Raw genomic sequence first — 25,890 nt, forward strand, 5'->3', positions numbered from 1 at the left:
TAAGAAGCTACCTGGAGTCTAAACTTAGGCCTACCTACACATTACAAAGGCCTCAGGTTGTGTTCAGGTCTTGCACCAGGACTTTCAATCAGACATGCATTATGAGTTCCCTACTGGGGAGCAATTCCCAGGTATGTGGAGGCCTGAATCAGATTGGGATTGTGGTGTACCATGAGAGGGTGCTTAAGCCTGCACCATTTTCCCGACCTGAAATGGCCCCAGGGGGTGTAATTTGCTCCACTGGGAAATCTACATGTACACATGCCCCAAAAGGGCAAATATCAAAATAGGAGATAGATGTGTAAAACTAGTATCCTTCTTAACTGTCAAAGGTAATAAACTGATTCTGTAATTTCGCACCATTTGTTTCCTCTCAAGAATGGAGTTAATTAACAACATCCTTTCCCCAGAGGTGGGGTGCAGTGCCATATGTGCCATATTTATTGCCTCACTGTCCCCCCATTAAATCCAAACAAATGGTGACAAATCACGTTCCAATTATCTGGAACAGGGGTCTCCAACATGCTGCCCTTGGGCACCTGCTGATCCTTTCCTGGAGCCCACCAAGTGTTCTTACAAAAGTGGGTGGGACCAGGAAGGGCTTTCACCCAGAAAGTCTTCTGATTGGCCACCGGAGATTTGATTGGCTGGGCAGATTTTTAAAAACATTGCTTTGGTGGCAGCTGTTACCACAGGAAAAGGATCTTCACTGTATGACTGAAGTCAAGCTGCGGCAGCCATTTTGTGGCTTGCTCCACCTCCAGTGGAGCCATTTTATGACAGCCATTTTATGGCTGTGCCCACCACACTGTGGCAAAATTCCAAAGGTGCTCATATGCTCATAAAGGTGGGAGACCCCGATCTAGAATCTTCCCATTTTTAGTCACCTGAATACCTCAGCCAGCTTCCCCCTCCTAGATCTCAACACAGAGCACTGGTTTGTCATATTTTTCCTATGTTTCTATGGTTCTTAATAACTGTGCGCAATACTTTGGCACTGCTCATGTTACTCAATGTTATATCATGCATACAGTTTATTATACTCTTCTTATAAAGATTTTTATTCACAGTTGCCTTGGATGTACTCCTTTTTCAGTTACTCTGCAATACCAAATACGGCATTCTCCCTTTTTGTTTACTGGGTTTTATTACAGCCAGATATATAGTACAGAACTCAACTCTTATGATTACAGAACTGAATTATATTAGGACGCATGAAATCGCTCCCTCAAACCTTCCGGCAAGGGAGCCCTTAGAACATAAAGCTTTTTATATGGCACTACCGCCACCTACAGGCCATGTTAATACTTACATCCAGGCTTTGTTGACTTGCTGTAGTCGATTTTAAAGGCTCTTCACCGGCATAATCCACATCCATCCTCACTAAGGAGTCTTCTGCCTGGAACGCAAATTAAGTATCTTACATAACCATGCCAAAAGAAGCACATTCCATGCCAGTTATGAACAACAGTGACAGACCAGACCAACAGAACACCGTGTGGGTGGGAAAGCAAACCAGAGCTCTTCGGCTTTGAAACGGAGATGAGCACCGCAACCCTAGAGTCGGATTCGACTGGCTTTCGAGCAAGGGAACCTTTACCTTTACTTTATTTAGGAAAGCTACTACAGCTGAGTTCATACCACACAACTATTTAGAGAAGGTTACAGAAGAACCCACTGAGGGGCAGGGAGATCAAAGAGCAGTGCAGAAAAGAACTTTAAGACTGGTCAATGATGAATTTATACCGTAGAGAGCTGGATTAGGTTCTGGGAGACCCAGATTCGAATTCCCACTCTGTCATGAGAACTTGCTGGATGACCTCAGGCCAGTCACACCTCACAGGCTTGCTGCTGTGAAGGTAAAATGGAGGGGAGCCCTCCATTTTTGGGCCCTCACTGGAGAGAAACATGGTGGCTATCAGTGTTCCCTCTAAACTGAGTTAGTGTAAGCGAACTCAAAGTTTTTTAGCCTCCAGCTCACAGGTTTTTGAATTTGCTCAGGAAGGATGGCTCCAGAGCAGTAGCCAAATCGCTCGCTCACAACTTTAATGCCAGTAGCTCACAAAGTAGAATTTTTGCTCACAAGACTCCACAGCTTAGAGGGAGCATTGGTGGCTATTCTGGCTTTTGAAGCATTATCACTGAAGAAATAAAGTCTCCTTCCTCCGATAAAAGGGAACCCATTGGATCCAACCCAACACAGAGAAGAACATTTCACGAAGTGAACTTTTTTCTACAGACAAAACTGCTTGGTAGGAGAAGATGCCTACATGCATGGTGTCTAAATTGTCATGTGCTTTTTCTATGCAGGCAACAGAGTCGCACTGTACTAAATGATTCACAAAGTTACTTAGATAAATTATTAAGAGACTGTGGACTATACTCCTGTGTTTAGCTTACTGAAAACTAGGATCCTACTATATAATTTTTGTATCATTTAACATGCCATGTTATGATTTACTCTTTGCTTCAGTTGTGCTTCTAGGTTTGTGATTGGTTCTAAAACCCTCATCCTATTGTGTTGTTTACTGAATACCCCCCCATCCTAGCAACTGTATTTGACTCACTCTGCATAATCTGCCTTGAGTCCAAGTGAAAAAAGTGGACTGTAAATCACAGAAATAAAATCTACTTCTAAATGGAAGGGTTTGTCCACACCATAACGGGTTTGAAAAGCTGTTGACAGCTGTCACCAGTCTTTACCTGGTGCATCGAACCCTTAAATGTTCCAAAGAAGCCCACTGCTGAGTGCTACTTCATGCACAGCATTTTCCTAGCACAGAGAGAAAAAACCCTCACGATAACCTTTGCCCACACAGCTAGTCAGAGGCAGCGCACCAGTAAGGAACAAATGCACAGAAGAGCTCAGAAGGGAAGGCTGTTGCTTGAATATCTTGCTTGTGGGAAGAAAAGAAGGGTGTACACCTCCACTCCACATTCCACTTCCAAAGATGCACCAGCCTATCCAAACGGAAACTAATATGAAAACAGGAGAACAGCCCTACTGGATCAGATAAAAGGTCCACTTAATCCAGCATTTCAACAGCCAAGAAACAAGATACTGCCAACAAACTCGCTTGCGGGGCATGAAACCAACAGCGCTCCTCTTAATGTTCTCCTGATCATGAAAACTTCAAGCTGCCTCACGTGGATTCAGCTGTCAGGCTCGGGATGATTGACCATCTGTACCTGTTATATTACTGCCTAAAGTCTTGATGTATCTCTCCCTTGTTTTAACCTTGCCCTCCCCGCTTTCTCTTAGAGTGTTATTTCAGAGGCCTTATCCCTCGCCTGCCACCGCATTCCTACGGGGGGTGGGGGTGGGGGAGTGTGTGTCTGCGGGAGCAGAGATGCTTGCTGTTGTAATTCTTCTATGAGGCCCCAAAGAGACATCTTTCACATGGGAAGGTGTCCTTGGAGAAATGTCTGTAATTAGCTAGGGATGGACCGTATATTTCTCATGGTCTGGGTAGTATTGCTGACGTGTGAGAATGGAATGAGTGACTGTAACTATATGCACCTTTTCCGCCTTCATCCCTCAGTTCTGACAAGGAGCTCATTCCTTGAACATTTCATATCTTCCAATAAAACTTTCAACCAAGAAAGTGTGTGTGAAGAGTGACTTGACGGACGTATAGCTGTTATACATAAACAGCTTAATGACAAAATATGGAAGCAAAAGTCATCAATTCAACAGTCTTGGGGAAAGGAGTGTATGACTCCTATAAACGACCAGCAATGGAATTTGGAATTCATTTTTATTCACAACCAATAATCTTGTAGTAAAATTACAATCATTTAAAATTTATTCTTAATGCTATCTAACACCAAACCGTTTATTCTTTTGCAAATTTAAGCCCAACCCAAATTGTTGGAAGGGTTGTGGCCAAAAAGGAACCTTTTTACATTGCTGGTGGGCATGCCCAAAGATTTTTAACTTTTGGGAGGCCATACTTAAAGAGATTTCCAAGATGACAGGCCACGATATCCCTAATACGCCCGAGTCTGTACTCCTTAATCACTGGCCCACTCTCTCATTCACCAAACAGACTGTTGAAATGGCAACACTACTAATATCTGCAGCTAAAACTGTAATTGCCCAGAAATGGAACCAAGATGGGCCACCTACTTTGAAACTATGGACTTTAAAAGTCTGGGACACAGTTGTGGCTGATAAGTTAGCTACTCAAATAAAGGTATCACAATTACCTACAAAATCTAATAACTTTTTAGAAAAATTGTTTCCCTATTTTGAGTATATTTCTTTGAGTCCGAATGTGTTATATGATATCCCCAAAAATATATGCATTTTGCATTTTATTAATATTAATTTGGATGGATATAGTTAGTTTTCATTCAATTGTATTACAATTGTTAATTTAAGTATCTATAGCCTATTGCAGTTGTGGTTAAAGTTTAATGCATCATGTTGATGCGCTGGTTTTTTTAATTGTTGTGTAATTTTTAGTTCTGTTGAACATATTATTCTTTTTTATGGTTGTATGGTTGTAAAAAATAAAAACTTTTGATTTAATAAGAGTGACTTGACTGGGACCCTGACATCAGCCCATCAAGTTCAGTACTGTCTACTGAAACTGACAGGGGGTCTCCCAGATTCTCAGGCCAAGGTCTTTCACATCACCTGCTATTAAGTGGAGATACTGAGGACTGAACCTGGGACCTTCTGCATGCCAAGCATACGCTCTACCACTCAGCCCTACTCGAGCATCTGCTAACTGTGCTGCCTCTAAATAGTTAGGGATTTTCATGTACAGGTTTTATACATGACACCGGACGAGGGAGCACTATGATTTTGTCCCCTGTAAGCAGACGAGATCTGTGCAGAGAAAACAGCACGACAGCCCTCAATCACAATCAGTGATTGAACCAAACGTCTTTTCTTTTTTCTTAAAGTCCCCCTGCATTCGACCACACACATACAAACGAGGATCTGTGTCCTTTGCCTTGTTTACATTAGTTGGATGAGAATTGTTTCCTTACTATCATCATTAGAGATGCGAGTCTAGCCACACTACATTTTTTTCGAGAGAAGACCAGATTAGTGTTCATTCGTCATCTTTGAAGCCCAATGTGCATGGAGAAATAAAGTGACATAATGGAGAAATAAGTGACCCAACACACTTATGGTGATTTCCAGAAAAACTGGGATGCAAGTTCAGAGATTTTGGACCTTATTTAAGAATGTAGCAAACATTCCCCATCCCCTACAATGGCCAACAAGTACCTTAGAAAACAGAGAGGAGACAACACTAATCTATCCTCCACCTCAAATCATCTACTAATCATCTATGTAACTACTGTTATGTAATGGTGACAATATCGTGGTCAAAGAACGTAAGGGAAGAACAACAAACGTCTTCTGGCCATAAATTATTATGACTAATATAACTATGACTCTGGAAAGTTGGACTGCAATTCATGTATCCAGCTGCAACAAACTTATATTAAATGTTCTTTTTAAAAAAACAGAAAGACTCATATAATCATTGGGGTAGGCTTCCCAAGTCCCCCCCCCCGGGGGGGGGGGAATCCCCGCCCCACAGGCCTGTTTCCCCCTGCCCCCGAGCGTCGGATCGGGGCCCAGGGGGAAACTCCTCCACAATGTGCGTGTCACCTGGAAGTGACGCGACCACGCCAGGCACGCTGGGGGCGGGGCTACGGCCATCCGAGGGAAAACTCTATGGTTTTCCCTTGTATGGCCGTGGTCCCGCCCTCAGCGTGCCTGGCGTCATCACGTCACTTCTGGGTGACGTGCATGCCACGCGCACACCAGACGCCGGCCGGTAGCCCCACGCTCCGGCAGAAGATCGACTTGGCAACCCTACATTGGGGACAAACACAAACTAAAACAGTTAGTTTAATTTTTTAAAGGAAAAACCACACATTTACCTTACTGCTTCTTTTATTAGTTCTGAAAAATCCCAGAAATCTTTTCTTTTCTTTTTCCACTGGGTCACAGCTAATTGAATTTCTTGTCTCTGTAATACAAATAATACGTCATCAGTACCCCTATCACACACAGCGCATCAATTAATGGGGGACGACGACCAACCATTAACTTTGAGGATGGTAATCGCTAACTGGCAACGTATGGCTGAATACACACAAATGAATTCTAATTTCTGGTACTGCAGTATGAATTGCTCACAGAAGGAGGGAGGGCATGTGTAATTTGTTTCCCAAGCTAATGATCTGAATCCAAACATACTAACCTTTATTTTAGCCCAGTTTTTAAAAGCTGATTCAAAAGCATTCAAGCTTAAAGCCATTAACCCATTTCACTGCATTCTGGTGTTATTGAAGAAAGCAAATTCATTTTTAGAGTATATAAAGTGTGAAATATAGTCCTCTCAATTACAGTATTTGTAATCCGTGAATTCATTACCCGCAATTTTACTTATTTGTGGTCTGATCACGTGATGCAGCAGCCAGCCAGCTTTAAGTCCCACTGCACTGTTGTCGCAATTGTTATGTTGTTGAATTTTCCAGGATATTTGGTTGCATTGCTACTGGGAGGTGTTAGAACCCTGCCTCCCAAGATACGTGCATTTTGTCATTTAGGGTGATCCAAGGAATAGATTTCCTGTGAATGGGAAGCATCTTCTGTATTTCTATTTGATATAATTAACAGTGAGGCCAGAGACTATATTGCACTTTGGCAATTCCTCTAAAGCATCTAGAACCAAAGTTTGCTAGTTTAGTACAGAGCTGCACATGTAGGCTAAACTACACATGGCATGCAAACAGGTACAATGGTAGTCCAATATTCTTCTGTTCTTTAAAAAGTCACTGTGAGGAGGGAATCTGGGAGCAAAGAGAAGGCAGAGGAAATAACCACTTAAGGGACTTATGTCTTCAAGGGGGAAGACACGAGGGGGGGGCAGGGTCAATTCACTGCCAAAGCTTGTGCTGGAGGTGCCACAATCGACTGGAGGGCCCACAGTTGGCTGAGGGCGCCAACATGCCACTGGGGTTCATCTTGCCACCAGTGTTCCCTCTAAGCTGAGTTAGTGTGAGTTAGCTCACAGTTTTTTAGCCTCCAGCTCACACATTTTTGTCTTAGCTCAGGAAGGATGGCTCCAGAGCAAACTAATTTATGCAGTAGCCAAATTGCTCACTCACAACTTTAACGTCAGTAGCTCACAAAGTAGAATTTTTTTCTCACAAGCTCCAGCTTAGAGGGAGCATTGGGTGCCACCTCCCAGGCTTGAGCTAGGCCCCAAAGCAAGCTTGCACGTTTGTTAAACGTTGACTGCCATTGATCCAAAGCATGCATCTGCATACCTAGTGATGGAGTCTACTGCATAAGCAGTGGCACAAAAGAAGGATGCAGTAATCCAAATACATCTCAACACCCAACAAGGGACAAAGCATTCCCTATTTTCTTGTTATTGTGTCAGGCTTCCCAAGTACTTACCATGATTCCTTACGTCAAAGACGTCTTCGCAGGATCATTCCCGCAGGGACAACAGACGCGCCGCACCATGCCGTCGCCAGGAAGTGACGCCGGGTGACGCTCTGGCAATGGGGCTGGAAACTCGATGGTACCATTGAGTTTTCAGCCCCATTGCCAAAGCGTTGCCCAGCGTCCCTTCCTAGCGACGGCATGGTGCGTTACAGAGAGGAATGGTCCGCCCAGGGAGCATGTTTCCCCCACCGAATCGCAGTAAGTACTTGGGAACCCTATATTGTGTCAATGCACTGAAATATGTGGTTAGCTACCATGCATATTTCAGTTCATAGACTGCTAACATGCACTCACCGAGGGAAAGCTCAGTGTCATCTATAATGTGAAGAAATACTATGGTGCAGTACCAGCTTACGGCACAAGCCTAAATGCATTAGTCATCAAAGCCACGCACACACACACACACAAAAAGTTTAAAGGGAACATTGTTTCTCTCTAAGCCTCATCATACAGTACCTCTACAGTTCAGAGAAGGTTCAGATTGAGCTTTTGATGGGAAAACTGGAAAGGAGAGGAAAAGAAAAGGACAAAAAAGGAAGAAAGAATATTAGAAATGCAGTACATAAACCTGGGGTTTTTGCATTTTCGTATAGAGGGTTGGGACCTTCCATTTGCTCCTCTTAGACAGATGCTGAGGCCCACAATCTCTATAGCTCAAGGAAAGGGTGTTAGTGCCTGACCTATATATCAGGAAATTTTGCCTCTGCCATGAACTAGTGAATGGTGGTTTTAGATAAGATACTATGAGCTACGGCTGAAATGTTAAGCCATAAACTGGACGATACAAGTAGTTACTAATTCCTTTCTTAAAGTATAAACCAGCCTCAAAAGTTGAAATATTAAACAAGGGAAGTTGCGCGGCAGCAATCCCCAACGTGGTGCCCAATGGTGCATCCTGGTGCCCACTTGCATCTTTCTCAAAGTATCTCTTGTCCAAAGCAAGAACTAATGCTGGATTTCCTCCACTTTATTGAAGTAGGAGGCGTTTCAAAACAGCCCAGGAGGGATTACTTGCATCACTTTGGAAACAGCTGCCTCCATCTTTGTGGCTGAGCCTTGCCCCCATGGCAGCCATTTTGAGAATGTCCTATCTCCCCCCCCCCAAATGACAGCCATTTTATTGTACTACTTGCTCTCAAACTTCCAAAACTACCCACAAGTTCAACATAATTGGGGGGCCCTGGCATAAACTACTCAATATTTTCACCTAGCTCACAGGACCATTGTTGCACAGACAGCAATGAGATAAAGACTGTGAAATCAATATGCCTGTTTTTATAAGTAAGAACATGGCAAGCCAGTGGACAGTCAACAGAAAAAGATGTTTTTCATTCTTAACGTGTGCTGATGGTAAATTATGCTAAGGGCTCTTTTTGTAGCAGGAACTCCTTTGCATATTAGGTGACACACCCCTAATGTAGCCAATCCTCCAAGAGCTTACAGAGCTCTTCTTACAGGGGCTACTGTAAACTATTGGAGGATTGGCTACATTAGGCTAATATGCAAAGGTGTTCCTGCTACAAAAGAGCCCAACAAGACATGGTTTCTTCTGTGGTGCTCGCACAAGAAAAAGCCGGTTATGTCAAACAAGAGGGTGATGAAAAGGAGGATCCCCACAAAGCAGAGAGGATTACATGGGAAGACACAGCGCTGGGAACTGAGAGGCCTTGATTCGGCACATTCATGGCTGAGTCACAGAATTACTTCCAGAATCTCCATTATTTTGGAAAGAAATTTAATTGTATATATACCTTACCAGGGCTTTTTTTGTAGAAAAAGCCCAGCAGGAACTCATTAGCATAATAGTCCACAGGCAACAGCAGAAACTCATTAGCATATTAGGCCACACCCCATGCCTTCTCTTGGCTTGCCCGGGTGCCCCGTGGCTGCGGGGAGCCTGGGCAAGCCAGCCCTTGAAGGGAAGGGAAGGTAGTTTAAACTGCCTTCCCTTGGCTTGCCCGGGCACCCTGTAGCTGCGGGAAGCCCGGGCAAGCCGGCCCTTGGACAGGTCGGGGAAGGTACGGGGAGGCATTTAAATGCCTCCCCAATCCTTCCAGGGGGGGCCCAGCCCACCCACCTCAGAGTTGCCAAGGGGGTCACTCTCCAGGCCTTTCCTCTGTAGCCATGCATGCACAGAGGTTTTGGCTGTAGGTGTGGCCAACTCGGAAGCGAGCCAGAACTCCGTTCCTGTGTGCTCCTGCCCAAATATAGCCCTGTACCTTACCTTTCATTCAGTTATTGGAATTCCCACACAAATGGGTATCATAAACAATGCCACAGACTCCTGAACTGTAGAGAACTCTTATCCCAAGGGCATAGGCAATTCTTCGCTCTCAATCCAGAAATCACAGCTATTACTGCTATATCCAGACAAACATATCTGCAAAGTAACGTCTTCTTACCGCTGCAACTGAAGCAGCACTCCTTCCTGCTTTGGCAGCTTGATAGAAAAGGCCTGCTCACTCTTTTAATACTTTTAAAAGTAAAAATTCATGTTAATTCCACTGCTTGAATGGAGGAACATGCACTATCCAAAAGGAATTCTAAAAAAATGAATAAATAGGAATCCAGTGGCACCTTAAAGACCAATAAGTGCAACCAAAAAAGGGGAGAAAAACACAACCTTCCACGAGAAAGGTAACCAAAGGTTGAGACAAAGAAAAAGAAACTGATGTACAAAATATCAGACTGAAGTTCTTTAAGTGGTTGTCTAAACTCAAACTTTGAAACTTTATTTCGGTACAAGATCAGCTCCAAAAAATCAGCATATAGTAAAATGCACGCAATGCGTCGAACATAAAACAATGAACACAGATTTAACAAGGGCCCCCTGGAAAAGTAAAACCCTCCTCCAACAGACTCTCCTCCAACAGACAGGCAAAGTTACTAGGATGCAATCAACTGCTTGTATATCCCACACACCCGTAGGCAAAATCTGGCAGCTTTGTGGGTTATCTCCTGAGAGGAGTCTGCAAGGAGGAGAGAGACATAAAGTTGTTCAGCTCTTCCTGGTATAGATGACAGAATTGAAGCAATACACTGTTGTCGAATGTCATTATAGAATGGGCAATGCAGCAGAACATGTTCAATGGACTCTACTTTCTACTTTCCCCGAATGACATGGACAAAGCCATTGAGGGAGCGGCACACAATGGTTATCTGCCTTCCAGAAGGCTGAAGGTAGAGCATTAAAGCATGCCAGGGTGAAGACTCTATGGTACTTGAGATATCAAGGGACCCAAGATAACCTGCTGGTTGAAAACGGCATGCTACAGAATAAGTGGATATTACCTTCGGGACCGCCTCTCTCAGTATGCCCCTAGAAGAGTGTTACGCTCGGGAAGTAAGAACATCCTGGTGGTCCCCAGCGCAAGAGAGATCTGGCTGTCCTCAACCAGGGCCAGGGTTTTTTCGGCCCTGGCCCCTACCTGGTGGAACTCTCTGCTGGAGAAAAACAGGTTGCTTACCTGTAAACTGGTGATCTTCGAGTGGTCATCTGTGCATTCACACCCATGGGATTCAATGCGCCTGCGCTGGATCAATTGTCATTGTAGCAAGCTCTAACGGATTTTCGCGCCCAGACCTCAGGCATGCACAGGAACCCCCAACCACGCATGCCCAAGAGGGGTGGGCGCAGACATCCCGACTGTTCCTTCAGACCGCCGCAAATCAACATCAATAAAAACACAGAAGCTGACAGCAGCGGGGAAGGAGGGTGGGAGGTGTAAATGCACAGATGACCACTTGAACATAACCATTACACGTAAGCAACCTGTTTATCTTCTATGTGGTCTCTGTGCTTCACACCCATGGGAGAATAGCAAGCAGTGGCCTGCCTGGAGGAGGGTGCTGGCAGGTCATTACTGCGAAGCCCAAGATAGGATGTGACGTCCCATGTTGGTACAAGAGTTCTTGCGGACATCAAGGGCGTAGTGCCTTATGAACGTATTAGGGGTAGCCCAGGTAGCGGCCCTGCAAATGTCCATTAGGGGAACTCCCTGAAGGAAAGCAGTTGAGGCTGCAACAGCTCGAGTAGAATGAGCCCTGATAGGGCCAGGTAATGGCTGCTTGGCAATAAGATAGCAGAGGCGGATGAGACCTACAATCCACCTTGACAAACGCTGAGCCGTGATACGAGTTCCCAGCTTGGCTGGAGCATAGGAAACGAACAGTTGACAGTCACGTCTCGTCAAACGAGTTCTCTGTGGGTAGAACAGAAGTGCACGCTTTGTATCCAACGTGTATAACAGCCTCTCCTCCGGGGATGTCGGGGAGGGGAAGAAATCCGGAAGGAAGACCTCTGCCTGGAGGTGAAATTCTGAAACTACCTTTGGCTAGAACGAGATGTCAGGAACAAGACGGACACCATCCGGCAAACATGACAGGTAAGGACAATCATGACTGAACGCCAGTATTTCCTCCACTCGCCTTGCCGAAGTGACAGCCACCAGAAAAGCTGTTTTCCACGACAGCAATTTCAACTCACACGTAGCGAGCAGCTCAAAAGGTTTTCTGGTGAGTTGGCGAAAAACTAGGGGAAGGTCCCAGGGGTCCACAGGACATTTGATAGGAGGATAAAGGTGTAACAGTCCCTTTAAAAAACATTTAGAAAGAGGATGCAAAAAAAGTGTGCATCCCTCAACTTGAACGTGGTAGGCTGAAAGTGCAGCCAAATAAACTTTCAACGAGGAATGTGACAGTCCAGACTCAGCGAGAGAGAGAAGGAAATCAAACACCTTTTCAAGGCCAGCGAAAGCAGCCCTAGGAACATCAGCACCCAAAAAGGAACAAAACTTTAGCCATTTATAGTGGTAAGATTTGCATGTAGTGGCCTTTCTGGAGTTCAGTAGCAAATTCACTATACAGGAGGAAAAAGTGTTGATACTACTCTCCAGGCTGTCAACTTCAGTCATGGAACGTCGTAGGGGAGAGGAGACTTGGATAGGAGCAGGAGATCCTGAACTGGCGGAAATCGGTGGTTAGATCTCTGCTGACAGATCCAGTATGGTTGAGAACCATGGCTGCCTCAGCCACCATGGGGATATGAGGATGCAATCCGCTCTGTCGCTGATTATTTTGCACACCACCCTCGGAAGCAGAGGCAGCGGGGGGAAAGGAAGAGAAAATCTCTGGACCATGGGTAGAGAAGACAGTCCTCCAAAGACTGCGGATCCCTGCCTCCTTGGCTGCAGAACAGAGGACACTTTTTGTTTGCCCTGGTGGCAAAAACATCTATTTGGGGGAACCCCCACTTGCGGAAGAGTGGGAATAGGTAGGTAGGATTTATTTCCCATTTGTGCAGACGAAGTCCTCCCCGACTCAGTTGGTCTGCCTGCACATTCATGTGCCCCGGTATGTGCGTGGCGATTAGGAAGATGTTGTGGGCGATGCTGAAGTCCCACAACCAAATGGCCAGCTCACAGAGGCATTGAGAGACAGTGCCCCCCTGTCTGTTTATGTAGCTGAGGGCAGTAGTATTGTCCGTAAGGATCATGACACACCTCCCTTTGATCAGAGGCAGGAAACTGGTGATAGCGAACTGTATTGCAAGGAGCTCCACAAAATTGATGAGACGGTTCCGCTTCTGTGTGTCTCATCTGCTGCTGACAGAGTCCTATCAAATGGGCACCCCAATCTGAGAGAGATGCATCTGTCGTCAGGGTGATCACCGGTGATGGAGGGTGGAAGGGTGCTCCCCGGAAAAGGTTGGGGGGAGCGGTCCACCAAATTAGAGTCCCGTACTTTGGCAGGTGGGGATAGGTGGGGATAGCGTGTGTCTCGCTCTGGATTGAAATTGCGTATAAACCAAAGTTGTAAGTGACGCATTCTCAACTTGGCGAAGACCAGGACGGATGCAGTAGCGGCCATTAGGCCGAGGAGTCTCTGTACTTGGAAAGCCGTCACCGAGGGTCGAGTACGCATCATGGTGGCTAGATTGACAATGTCCGCGGCCCTGCTCTGTGGTAAGTAGGCTCTGCAACGTATCAAATCCAGTAGTGCGCCGATGTAGTGTATTTTCTGGACCGGTTGAAGTTGAGGCTTCTCGAGATTTACCTGTAGCGCCAGGTTTTCCAGGAAGGCCAGTGTCTCTTTGATGTCGGAGAGTAGGGCGTCTTGGGAAGTCGCAACTAGTAGCCAATCGTCGATGTATGGGTAAATGGAGATACCCCTGAGACGAAGGAAGGCCGTGACCACTATCATGGTCTTTGTGAACACTCTCGGTGCACTTGAAAGACCGAATGGTAGAGCTGTGTATTGGTAGTGGTGTTGGCCAATTGCAAAGCGTAGGTATTGGCGGTGGGATGGGTGGATGTTGAGGTGGAAGTACGTGTCTTGGAGATCCAGAGTGGCCATCCAGACGTTCTTCCGGAGAAGTGGTAGGATCTGCTGCAGGGACACCATGCGAAAACGGTGGTAGCGCACAAAGCAGTTGAGTGCCCTTAGATCTAAGATTGGTCGAACCCCTCCATCCCACTTTGGAACAGTGAAATAATGGGAATAGAATCCCATGCCGTATTGGTGAAGTGGCACCGGTTCGATGGCTCCCTTGCGCAGGATAGACACCTCTTCCAAAAGAGCTGAAGAAGAGGGTGTGGAAATGAAGACTGTAGTAGTGGGGTTCAGTCCAATCACACCAACACTTCCAGCCCACCAAAATCTACTGTCCACCGTTAGCCCTCCCCAGCACCTGCAAGCTCAGTGTCTAGCAGTGTCTGGTGCCCAAGGTCAAGCACATATTCTTCCCTGAGCAGGGAGGCCCCGCTTAACACCGTTACAAGGCCAAGGGATTCTTAGCAAAGCAGTCCCCACACCCACACACTCACAGACCTCCACCTCCCCACCGGGCTGACAGGAAACAACAGGCATACAGAACCAAAGAAGATTAAGGACTCCATGGCAAACAAGACCCAAGTTTGACAACGGAGAAGCATTCTTCATTATTTTGCAGGGCCAGGAAGAATCCAGAAGAATGGTGGTGGTGGTGGTAGAAAGTGGCATCAAGCTGCAGCTGACTTATACCAACCCCACAGGATTTTCAAGGCAAGAGACGAACAAAGGTGATTCGCCATTGCTTGCCTCTGCGTAGCCATCCTGGACTTCCCTGGTTGCCTCCCATCCAAGAACTAACTAGAGCTGACCAGGCTTAGCTCCTGAGATCTGATGAGACTGGGCTAGCCTAAGCTATTCAGGCCAGAAGAATAATATCACAGGCCAAATGGGAAGTCTGGTAATACTATCAGTAGGAAAGTTATGTCCAGCCATAGTGTAAATGGATTGCTGCTGTAAAGCTTGCATAATTTGCTGGTTTGTGACACTGAGCTGATAGCTACCTACAATCCTAGGCTTCCACCAAAGACCCAAATTAGATTTACAGTGGCTACTGCTCTGACTTGTGGCTACCGATGCCACTTTTGAGAGGAATGTGGCCATTTAAAAGTGCCACAAGGGCCCAATCCGGGGTGGGCAGCCGATTTGTGAGAGCAATGATCAGAAGTTCCAGGCTGGAACCAGTGACTTGGATGTAGAGTACAGACTACGGAGTCTTTTTATATGAAGTGGCAGCATCCTATTATGTGCTGGTGAAAAATTGACATCACAGCTAAATGAACCCACAAAGGAAAGAAAGCCAAGCCCTTTGTCCTCAAATGTAAAAGACAATTCTAGAAGAAAGGGCACAGAGACAGAGAAAGGGTTCATGCCTCTAGAAGGTAAATTGTATGAAGATAATGCACTTACGATGCAATCCTGGGCTGGCTAAGTTTAAATCCTGCCAACTCTTTGAAAGTAATTTTAGTGCAAACAAATTTCACTTGCAGCCTAACCCTAAACCACTTCTGATGACATTGTTGCACTAATGTGGCAGGTTGTAAGCCACACCCAAAGTGATTTAATGGCTGTCACAGAAAATATTACACTTTGTTTTTTCTATGTAAGTAACAGACAGATGTGCAAAAGTACAGAACATATGTCTGTCCCCAGATTTAAAAAAAAAGGAACACAGGCTAATATTGTGCAACATGATACATTTAATTCTGTTCACTGCCTAATGCAGCTGATTATGGCAGCATTTTATTTTTCATAGTTGGCTGCTAACGCCCTCATGATTCAGTAGCATCTGCCAGCTGATGTCTGTGAACACCAAAGGCTCCGTCCAATTACTCAAGAAAAGGGATAATAACCTGCATCTGATTAATCGCTTCCAGTTAATTGCATACTTTTTAAAATATTCACGTACTTTATTTTTAATTTCAAGAGAGAGATCTGACTACTTATTCTGCTAACAGGAGATTCAGACATCATATTCTGCTAACAGATTCAGACTCCTTATTCTGCTAACAGGACAGATATACAGCTGATCTGGGGAATGAAGAAAGCCTACAAATGTTGTGCTAATGTCCTCCCTTTCAATGCAATACTAGAAATGAATGACTTGGTGACAAAGTGGGCGCCTGATAAACAGCATGTGACGCAGGAGATGAGCACCTCAAAACCAGGAGAATCCCAGGAAGGGGAAAAAAGCCTTGCCCGTATTTTAAAAATGCTGCTTTAAAAAAGAAAAGAAATATCACTTAGCAGAGGGATTTGAAAGAAGAGACAGAACATAAATAAATAACTACATAAATAAAACATACGTCTGTCCAGCTCTTTTTGCAAAGGTGAGACAAGAAGTAGAATAGCAGCACCGCTGCAACAAGACTGTGAAGAGAACCAACAGAGTCTAACTTTTAGCGATGCCAGTCGTGACATCTGGCCAAACCCCATTTTTTAAACATCCATTTAAAAGGAGCTATTCATGGCATCTGAAACCAGCTGCTTCTGTGGTGGGACTTAAGATCAAGAGAGTGCCACAACGGTTTAAGAGAAAGGAGACAGAAAAACTTTTTAGAATGAAAAAAGATACCTTCTCAACTCCTCTTCGGGTTGGACAATCACGTTTTTCTAAGTGCTTTTTAAAAAAGAGAATGGGAGGGGGGAACTCACATCAGCAGTTTCCCTTAGAAGCAGAACACTTAATGCCTGCTGGCTGTCCTCAGTGCTATGAGTTACTTCATGACTGTGGTGGCCTATCCGGTATTCTGAGGCTCCTGCTACAAAGGCAAGAAAAGCAGCTCCTTCCTCGGCTCCACTCCAGGACTGCTTAGGTGTCTGTTGACAGCAGCAGCATTTGGAGGTGTGGCAGCCCTGCCTTGTGTGCGCCCACGGGGCCAATCACCTGCCTGACAGCTGTTAGCTGGCACAAAGCCTGCAAACAAGGCAGGCGGTTTGCAGTCAGGTGGCAGCTGAACATGCTGATGTTGCAGCTGCTGTTAAAAACAACATGCAAGAACAATCGCCCCTGTCTTAATTTAAGCCGCCTTGTGGAGCCAAATTAGGTGCAGATAAAGAACAAAGATCATGGCATCCAGTCCCATCACTCTTTGGCAAATAGAAGGAGAAGTCGTGGAAGCACTGACAGACTTCACATTCCTGGGATCTAAGATCACTGCAGATGGTGACTGCTGCCATGAAATTAAAAGATACCTGCTCCTTGGGAGGAGAGTGATAGCAAACCTAGACAGCATAATAAAAAATAGAGACATCACCCTGCCAACAAAAGTCTGTATGGTCAAAGCAATGGTATTCCCAGTACTGTATGACTGCGAGACTATTAAGGAAGGCCAAGCGCCAAAGAATAGATGCTTTTGAACTATGGTGCTGGAGGAGACTCTTGAGAGTCCCTTGGACTGCAAGAAGATCAAATCAGTCAATCCTCAAATAAATCAACCCTGACTGTTCCCTGGAAGGCCAGAGACTGAAGCTGAAGCTCAAATACTTTGGCCACCAAATGAGAAGGGAGCAGAAGAAGAGGAGGGCAAAGGATGAGATGGTGAGACAGTGTTATCGAGGCGATGAAATTAAGCAAACTCCGGAGCACGATGGAAGACAGGAGGGGTCTGGCGTGATGTGGTCCGTGGGGTCGCGAAAAGTCAGACTCGACTATGCGACTGAACAACAACAAGAACTAAGTACAGCAAAGTTTGTACACAGAACTGGGGGTGCGGAGCTGCCGCATGCCTCTTTGGTGTTGTGAAGGTGACCTTTTGGATTCACTCATCCACTCTCTGAGCTGCTTTGTCCAGTATTTTACACGTCCCCCATGTGTGCTTCGGCATGGCTTCCCTTCCAACTCAGGTTGCAAACCGAGGGATACCCATTGTAACGTCAAAGCCCACTGTTGCAGCAAGAGACCAGTCAGACAGTCTTCATTACAGCCCGGCCCACAGGTCATTCAGAAGCGGAAATCACACTATTATAAAATTAATTACCTACGTAAATCTCAGCATATATCATTCATCTTAATATATCTAACAGTTTTAAAAGATGAGCAGATTATAAACAGGATGTTAACTCAGCCTATTATTTTGCAGGGAATAGAAACTTAGCCACAGGTAACGGTAGTTCTTTGGTCAACCCCCCACTAGCAAGGTTTTGAGAGTCTTCTGCTCAAAGAACGGGGGGGTGGGGGGTGGTCAACCAACACAGGTTCCAATACATCCAAACACGCCTGTACATAAAACCTCCAATGGAAAAACATGTGAACCAATGAATCAATCAGATCAGCAGAGCCAGGACAAAATCTATGATTAGATGGAATGTTTTTATCTTCCTGTCAAGAGTGCAGATAGTAGTACGTTGAATCTAGCCAGATTACATGAATGGTGATATCCTGCTACAGCTAGTATTGATCGATAACACACATATGGATGTGGGGGTCATTAGAGAAATTGAGTAGTAGGGGAGAACACACACTATGAGCTTTAGCCAATGTTTCTTGAAAATCCATATCCTTCATACAATCATTGATCACTAAATTAGCTTTACTTAGGTTGCGGTCACCCGTGCCAGAATAAAACCGTGGGGGGGAGCGAGGCTATTTCTTCCGGAGGAATTTGACCCACAGTTGTACGATCACACCTCCCTTTGAAGCTGCGGGCACAGTCCGTCAGTGTGTGATCAGACAGAACTGTGGGTGAGTCTCTTTTTTTGGTGCTGTTTTTTCCTCATGCGCTTAAACGAGGAATCGATGAATCACACCTCCACACTGAGGGCTCCCTATGGTGTTTGCGATGATGCGCGTATAGCAAAGGGGGGGGGGAAACAACAGCAGGGAGTTGAGATGGCCTGATCAGACCATCCTAATGCCATGAGAGCGCGCTGGAGTGATCAGACAAGGGAAATTCCATCTGTGGCCTGTCACAACCCGTTTACTACCAGGTTTTCCCTGGAGTCTTTTAACTTCACTTCTGCAGTGGAGCAGAACGGGTTGCTGATGGCTGCAGGGCGCTTCCCAGATGTTGTTGTCTGATTGCACCCTTTAAATCCGCCCGGCATTTGCACCTATGTCAGGTCTAATTGTGCGTGTGATCGCAGCCTTAGCCACATGGATTTTTAAAAAAGAGATGAGCCACTTGTGGCTTTCCCCACTTATTCCTTCCTCTGGTTATTTAGAACACACAGCCCTCTCTTGTACAGCATGCTTGATGCCTGGCTTTCTCCAGCAGGTGAAGGAGAAGAAGAAGAGATTGGATTTATACCCCACCCTTCATTTGGAGTCTCAGAGTGGCTTACAAACCCCTTTCCCTTCCCCTCCCCACAACAGACACTCTGTGAGGTAGGTGGGGCTGAGAGAGCTCTTTCCATAACTGTCCTTGAGAGAACAGCTCTGAGAGAATTTGTGGCAGACTCAAGGTCATCCAGCAGCTACAAGTGGAGGAGTGGGGAATCAAACCTGGTTCTCCCAGATTAGAGTCCGCGCACTTAACCACCGCACCATACTGGCTTCTGATTGGCCACTGGAGATCAGATTGGCTGTACAGATTAAAATAACATGGTTTTGATGGCAGAAGCCAAAACAGTGTTGGTTTTGTTATTTCTCACACTCCTCTTTCCCAGTGTATTTTCAAAAGTAACTGCACTCATTCCCTGCATTTGGCCTTCCTCTGTGTCTGGCTCTACCTCCTGAGATGGCCATTTTGTGGTTAGCTCCAACTCTCATGGTGGCCATTTTGTGGTTGTGCCTGCCACCCTGTATCAGAATTCCAAAGGTGCCCATAGGCTCAAAAAGGTTGTGCTACAGGTATGCCACTGTAATGCTCTGGGTATGTATAGAGGCCTCATTCACACCACTGTGTTTTGCCACATGCCTCAGAATGTACCTAGCCTGCATCTACAGATGATCCTCACATTTGCCAGGACAGAACTTTACAGCTTATTTATTTTTTTTAATTTCTTTAGAACATTTTATGCCACTTTTCTACCCAGTCAGGGTCCACAAGGCAGCAAATATTAAAAATTAAACATTTTAACAATTAAAATACAAATATAATACTTCTATTAAAAACACATTAATGAACAACACTAGAGGGAGGGCCAGTGACCGTTATTGGGGGTTTGCCAGATGAAACAAAAACGTTTTCACCAGCTGTTGAAGACACCAATTGAGGGGGTCAGACAAATCACCTTGGTAAGATCCTCGTTGTAGTACTGTATGCTACTGCAACTTTCCAACCAAGAATACTGCAGTCACCCCAACATGGCTACCATTCCTCCCCATATTAACATCAAATTAATTATTATTTATTATTCATTTATTATTCAAATTTATATCCCGCCCTCCCCAACGAGCTCAGGGCGGCTAACAATAAGGGCACAAAGCCATGATAAAACAGTTAAAAGCAGGATAAAACAGTTAAAAGCAGGATAAAACAATACAAAATTACAATAAAGTTACAATAAAGTGCTGGTGCTCTGAAAGTTCATTAATGGGTGTAAAGGGCCACACTCAAACACATGTCAGTCCAATTTGGAAGGTGGACAGGTATTTCTCTTTCCTCCTACAACACCACTCACAATAGTGCCCAGTGAATGGTGGAAACATTGATAAGTGGAAGTTTAGTGGACTAATAACCACAACTGCCTTCTCCCATGCGAATCTACTCACTCACTCCGGTCATCTTCAAAGGCCCTACTTTGATCACCTGTGCCATCTGAGGTTAGACAGGTGGCAAACTGAGAAAGGACCTTCTCCATTGTGGCACCAGAACTTTGGATCTTCCCAAGGTGATTTGTCCGACCCACCCACCTCACAGGGTGTCTGTTGTGGGGAGGGGAAGGGAAAGGAGTTTGTAAGCCGCTCTGAGACTCCAAGTGAAGGGTGAGGTATAAATCCAATCTCTCCTTCTTCTATTTTCCAAAAATTGCTCAGTGGGCACCAGGAAAGGTGCTGGCGGGTACCACAGAGCCCACGGACACCGTGTTGAGGATCCGTGCTGCAGCACATTTTAAGAAAAGGCAAGATTTCCTATGCTGCCCTCACTGACGTGCATAGGTAGGATAAGCACCATCTGTAAATATGTGGGCTTCTTCACAGTAGATTAGTATGTGTCTTCACTTACCTCTTTTTCTGTCCCACGCATAGAGCTCCTTTATCCCTAGTTCGTTCAATGACTTTGTGAGTTCCAGCTCCTCCCCGGTGATGGTATCTCTCAAGAGGATGAGGTGTTCCTGATTGACCTCACATTTTTCGCAAATGGCCGGGATTATACTCTCAAGGGGCACCTCAGGATTCACTCGAACCACTGCCTTTTGTGTCTTGAGGTAATTTACTACGAGCCTCACGGTTTTCTGTAAAAGTGAAATGGGGGGAAAGGCCTCTGTGAGCTACAGAACCTCAGTGACTTCAAAACAATAGCCTTTGCTTTCACTGTGCAGTTGGTACGACTGATGGGTCGTTTTGTGGAAGACAGCTGAAAAAAGATCAAAGATCGAACCCGTTCATTAGTCCAGAAGGATACGATTAAGCTAGTATGAAGACAGAATATGGTTCTTCAGAACATTTTTATAAATTAAGACACCAAAATCGCTTATGAAACACTTGTGACTAAAGTAAAGAAAATAAATTTTAAAAGATGGAGAGGAATAACCATTTTACCATATTTAGAGAGATCAAGGAACAAAGAGTGCCAAATCTGCAGAAACCGTTTGTGTCATTATGGACCTTTGTCTCCTTGTAACCTACTTCATAAACCAACTGCTAGGCCTGTAAATGTGAACAATGTAAAGTTTTCCCACTGTAGCAGACTCTACAGCACACTAATCACCATTCACGGCTGTTGCTGCAGAACAAGGATAAATCTAAACCTCCACCAGATGGCAAAATTTCTCATTATATTTCAACTTTTCCCATGTACCTTCTTCCTTCCAGAATTTTGTATTTGCAATATAACGTAACTATAAAGGTCTTAGAGCTCTGACACAAATATAAGCTACGTGAAGCTAAGCAGGGTCTGCCCTGGTTAGTACTTGAATGGGAAACCACCAACAAAGTCCAGGGCTGCTATGTAGAGGCAGGCAATGACAAACCATCTCTGCTCCTCCCTTGCCTTGAAAACCCTACGGGTTAGGGTTAGGGTTAGGGTTATGGCACTTGACACACACACCCCACTCTGAGCTTCTTGGAGGAATGGCAGGGTAAAAAGCAGATGAAAACTGTTTTAGGATCCAACCCCCAGCGTCCTCGTACTAAATTCACTATGGCATATACAAAGAAAGAATCATTGCCACCATCCGTTGATCTTTACGTAAAATAAAATCTCACAGTTCTGACCTCGGGAATCCTGGGTGGAGGCCTCTTTGTCTTTCCTTCAGGAGTCTTTTCCTTGAGGAGTATCTTCTGTACATCCAGTGCCCCTATCAGTGTATTTGGCTTGTACTGCAAAGGTTGTTGGGTCCCCCAGGACTGAAGCTCAAGAGTGTGGTGGGCTGGATTTAAGTGGTACTGGCTGCACAAGTCAACTAACAGGTCCATCACAGCTTTACTGGAAGGAAGAAGACAATGAGGGTTATTCAGAAATATAGTAGGATTTTAACGGAAAAGGTTGAAACAGGGGGATACCAGAGAGAGAGAGAGACAGACAGACAGATAGACAGACAGACCATAAATGAGAATGAATGTATGCATGCATACATGAGTAAAGAACAACAAAGTTGCCATGGTTTTTTAAGTGTTGTGGAATAGTTAAAAAAAACATGTTCCTCAAAACAGCCACTGACTGGGCATGGGAATCTGCTCCATGTCCGAACAGATACTAACCGGCAAGAAAGACAAATACAATCAATCAATCAAATATCTTTTAATGGCATAGCAAAATATATAGCTACATCAAAAGTAAATATCGATCCAGTAAAATATCGATATAATAAAACAGTTAGAAATTTAAAAGTTGATTACACATTGACTACCAGAATGAATCAAGTATCCTGCTGGAAGAATAAAATATTATAATTAATGGATTAATAGAAATAGGGAAATAATTAGGAGGGAATAAAGGAACGATAAGCAATTATCTGGAGCTGCGGTGGCTCAAGTGGTTAAGACGCTGAACTGCAGGCTGTGGAGGGTCGGTAGTTCAGCAGTTCGAGATCCGAGTGTGCCGCATGACGGAGTGAGTTCCTGTCCCAGCTCCTGCCAACCCAGCAGTTCGAAAGCAAGAAATTGCAAGTAGATAAATAGGTACCGCTCCAGTGGGAAGGTAACAGCATTCCGTGTGCCTTGGTGTTTAGTCATGCTGGCCACATGACCACGGAAATGTCTTCGGACAGTGCTGGCTCTTCGGTTTTGAAACAGAGATGAGCACCGCAACCCTAGAGTCGGATTCGACTGGCTTTCGAGCAAGGGAACCTTTATCTTTAAGCAATTATTTTAGGTTAAGCTTAATCTTAAAAATCTCGACCAATAGTCTGACAACACAAAAGGTGGTATCGGGATTAACATCTTCTAAGAGCTGAATCAATACTTGTTTATTGGAAAGATCATTTTGTCGAAGATGGTTTAATAAAAACTGTCTACGTTGAGAAGTAAAGAGATGACTTTCTAAAATAATATGGGGGTAAAGAATTTGGCGTTCTCAGCTCACAAGGACAAAGCCTGTTCTGGAAAGGAGTTTGATTAAATCTGCCTGACAAAACCTTGGAAGGGAAAGCATTTAAATGGGCCACCATAAAGACCCTGTGCTGGAATGGGGAGTCTTAAATTAGTGAAGTAACAGGGCATCAGCCCGTGTCTTTTATTGATACCTAAGTGAGCAGCTGAGCAGGTAAAAGGTTGGGAAGGAAATAGTTTTTGAAACTCATGGTCTAGGAGTCTTTCCTGAATTATTCGTGAAATATAAATTTCATCAAATAAAAGAAGAGAATCAACTAGAATACCAATTTGTTGAAGCTTAGAAACAAATACAGAAAATCAATCAACACTATGCCAATCTTTCATCTTTCGTAAGACAAGCACATATACTCTTTTTATGATCACAGTCTCCAGAAGACATCGAGACAAAAATACAACAGTAATAACTCTTTGTAATTGAGGAGAAGGAGGAGGAGAAGGAGGAGGATTGGATTTATACCCTGCCCTTCACTCAGTGTCTCAGAGTGACTTACAAACCCCTTTCCCTTCCCCTCCCCACAATAGACACCCTGTGAGGTAGGTGGGGCTAAGAGAGTTGCTCTTTCCAGAACAACTCTGAGAGAACTGTGGCTTGCCCAGGGTCATCCAGCAGCTGCAAGTGGAAGAGTGGGGAATCAAACCCGGTTCTCCCAGATTAGAGTCTGTGCACTTAACCACTACACCAAACTGGCTCTCAGGGCCTGAAAGACAATGTTCTCAGGGCCTGAAAGACAACTTAGGGCCTGAAAGACAATGTTCTGCAGGAATGAATGAAGCCTACTTTTAAAGCACTTTTTCCTCATGTGAAACAGGAATTGCCATTTTTATAGTAAGGAGTTCAGATAACTCTCAAAGCTTTAGAATGAAATCTCTAAGAGCTCAATGAACAGCTAATTTTGTTGGTGCTCTGAAGTGTTTGAATTAAGTGTATTAAATTCTTCTTCTTGTTTATATCAGACATTCTGGAAAGACTGCCCTGCTATGACCTAGGGTTGCCATCCTCCAGGTGGTGGTTAGAGATCTCCTGAAATTACAACTGATTGTCAAACTGGGAATCTCATTTGTCATGTCGTGTGGGAGATTCCTGAGGTTGGGGCATGAGTGAGTGTGAGAATAGCTTTGTAGGAGCAGCTATGTAGCTTTCCTTCAGATACCTCCCTAATGCTGGGATGACCTTAAAACACAGTCTGTGCTTGCTTCACTGTCATAAGTAAAGTAAGGGTACAGAGCACGCGAAAGCTAGGCGGGAGGATTGTGGGACGACCTTGAAAACCGTCTGTGCTTGCTTCACTGTCATAAGTAACGGTATATTTACAGGTGGGGGGTGCAGAGCACGCGAAAGCTAGGCGGGAGGATTGTGGGGTGTGATTGGACGGGACGGGGGGCTTATTTGAACGATCTATAACTACTGATTTTGGAGGCAGAATCCCAGTTCTGACACGGTACTGATCTGAGCCTGGAACATCTTTATTCATCAATAAACAAATCACTGCCAGTGGGTGTTGTTGAGAGTAACTTTGTACAGGAGTCTGACACAGATCACCTGGAGAAAATGGCCGTTCTGGAGGGTGGACTCTATGTCATTATACACCGTTGAAGTCCCTCCCCTTTCCAAACCCCACCCAGGTGTCCAAAAGGTAGCAAGTATACAGGCTTTGAGTACGCTGCTGTGAGGTACGTTTTGTGGCGCACAAGTAGAATACGGCGGTCACTGAGGCAGGAACTGTATAGTAACCACAAAGAAGATTTGTCTATTTACAAATTGGTTTCTATGAACGTATCAGCAGCACAGGACTTGACAGACAGACAAAAGAGAAACCTGCCTGAGGCACATTAATTTAGAGAGCGGTTTCAATTTTCTTTAATACTTCCACGCATAAATAGGTTTTTACTGATTAGCCACTAGGTTGGATCCTCACACACACAGGGGATTCCAGCCACATCAGACTGCCCTCTCCCAAGAGTCAGACTAAACAGCAAACAGGGTTGCTCTTTCCTGTAACTTCTGTTCATCAAGTGGTCTTCTGTGCAGGCCTACATGGGACTGGGCAGGTGCAGGCCAGCCATGGAGAAGAGCTAGCAAGATTTTAAAAGAAATTTCCTGGAGCCCAAGAGCGTTCCCCCCCCCCCCTGAGAATTTTTCCTTCCCATTTTCCCATTTGGCCAGGAGGGGAAGCGCTCGCCCCTCAGTTCTCCTTCTGATGCAACAAGGACTGGAAGTTTAACTCCCCTCTTTAGAGGGGAGTGCTTTTGAGCTCCAGAAAATTCTTTTAAAGGCTTACCAGCGCTTCCCCGTGGCTGGCCTGCACAGTCCCATGTGGGACTGCACAGAAACCATGACGATGAACCAGGTCTGCTCGTTGCCAGAGAACGACAGGTTTTACAACTGGGCTTCGAAATTAAATCAGAAGAGTTTTCG

The 25,890-nt window shown here is 44.9% G+C and overlaps 1 protein-coding gene across 1 annotated transcript in view; it reads right to left on the reverse strand.

The window, feature by feature from the left end:
- Positions 1–25,890, reverse strand: part of COBL (cordon-bleu WH2 repeat protein) — a 182,736-nt gene that overhangs the window by 112,476 nt on the left and 44,370 nt on the right. The window contains exons 3-7 of the mRNA XM_015405499.1: positions 22,137–22,347; positions 20,926–21,154; positions 7,946–7,990; positions 5,911–5,999; positions 1,313–1,399 (exon numbers count right to left, since the gene is read on the reverse strand). Coding sequence (XP_015260985.1) covers positions 1,313–1,399; positions 5,911–5,999; positions 7,946–7,990; positions 20,926–21,154; positions 22,137–22,347 — 661 coding nt within the window. The remainder of the gene's footprint in view (positions 1–1,312; positions 1,400–5,910; positions 6,000–7,945; positions 7,991–20,925; positions 21,155–22,136; positions 22,348–25,890) is intronic.

Source organism: Gekko japonicus, unplaced genomic scaffold (assembly GCF_001447785.1).
Source record: "Gekko japonicus isolate JY-2015 unplaced genomic scaffold, Gekko_japonicus_V1.1 scaffold1085, whole genome shotgun sequence".
Taxonomy (NCBI): Eukaryota; Metazoa; Chordata; class Lepidosauria; order Squamata; family Gekkonidae; genus Gekko; species Gekko japonicus.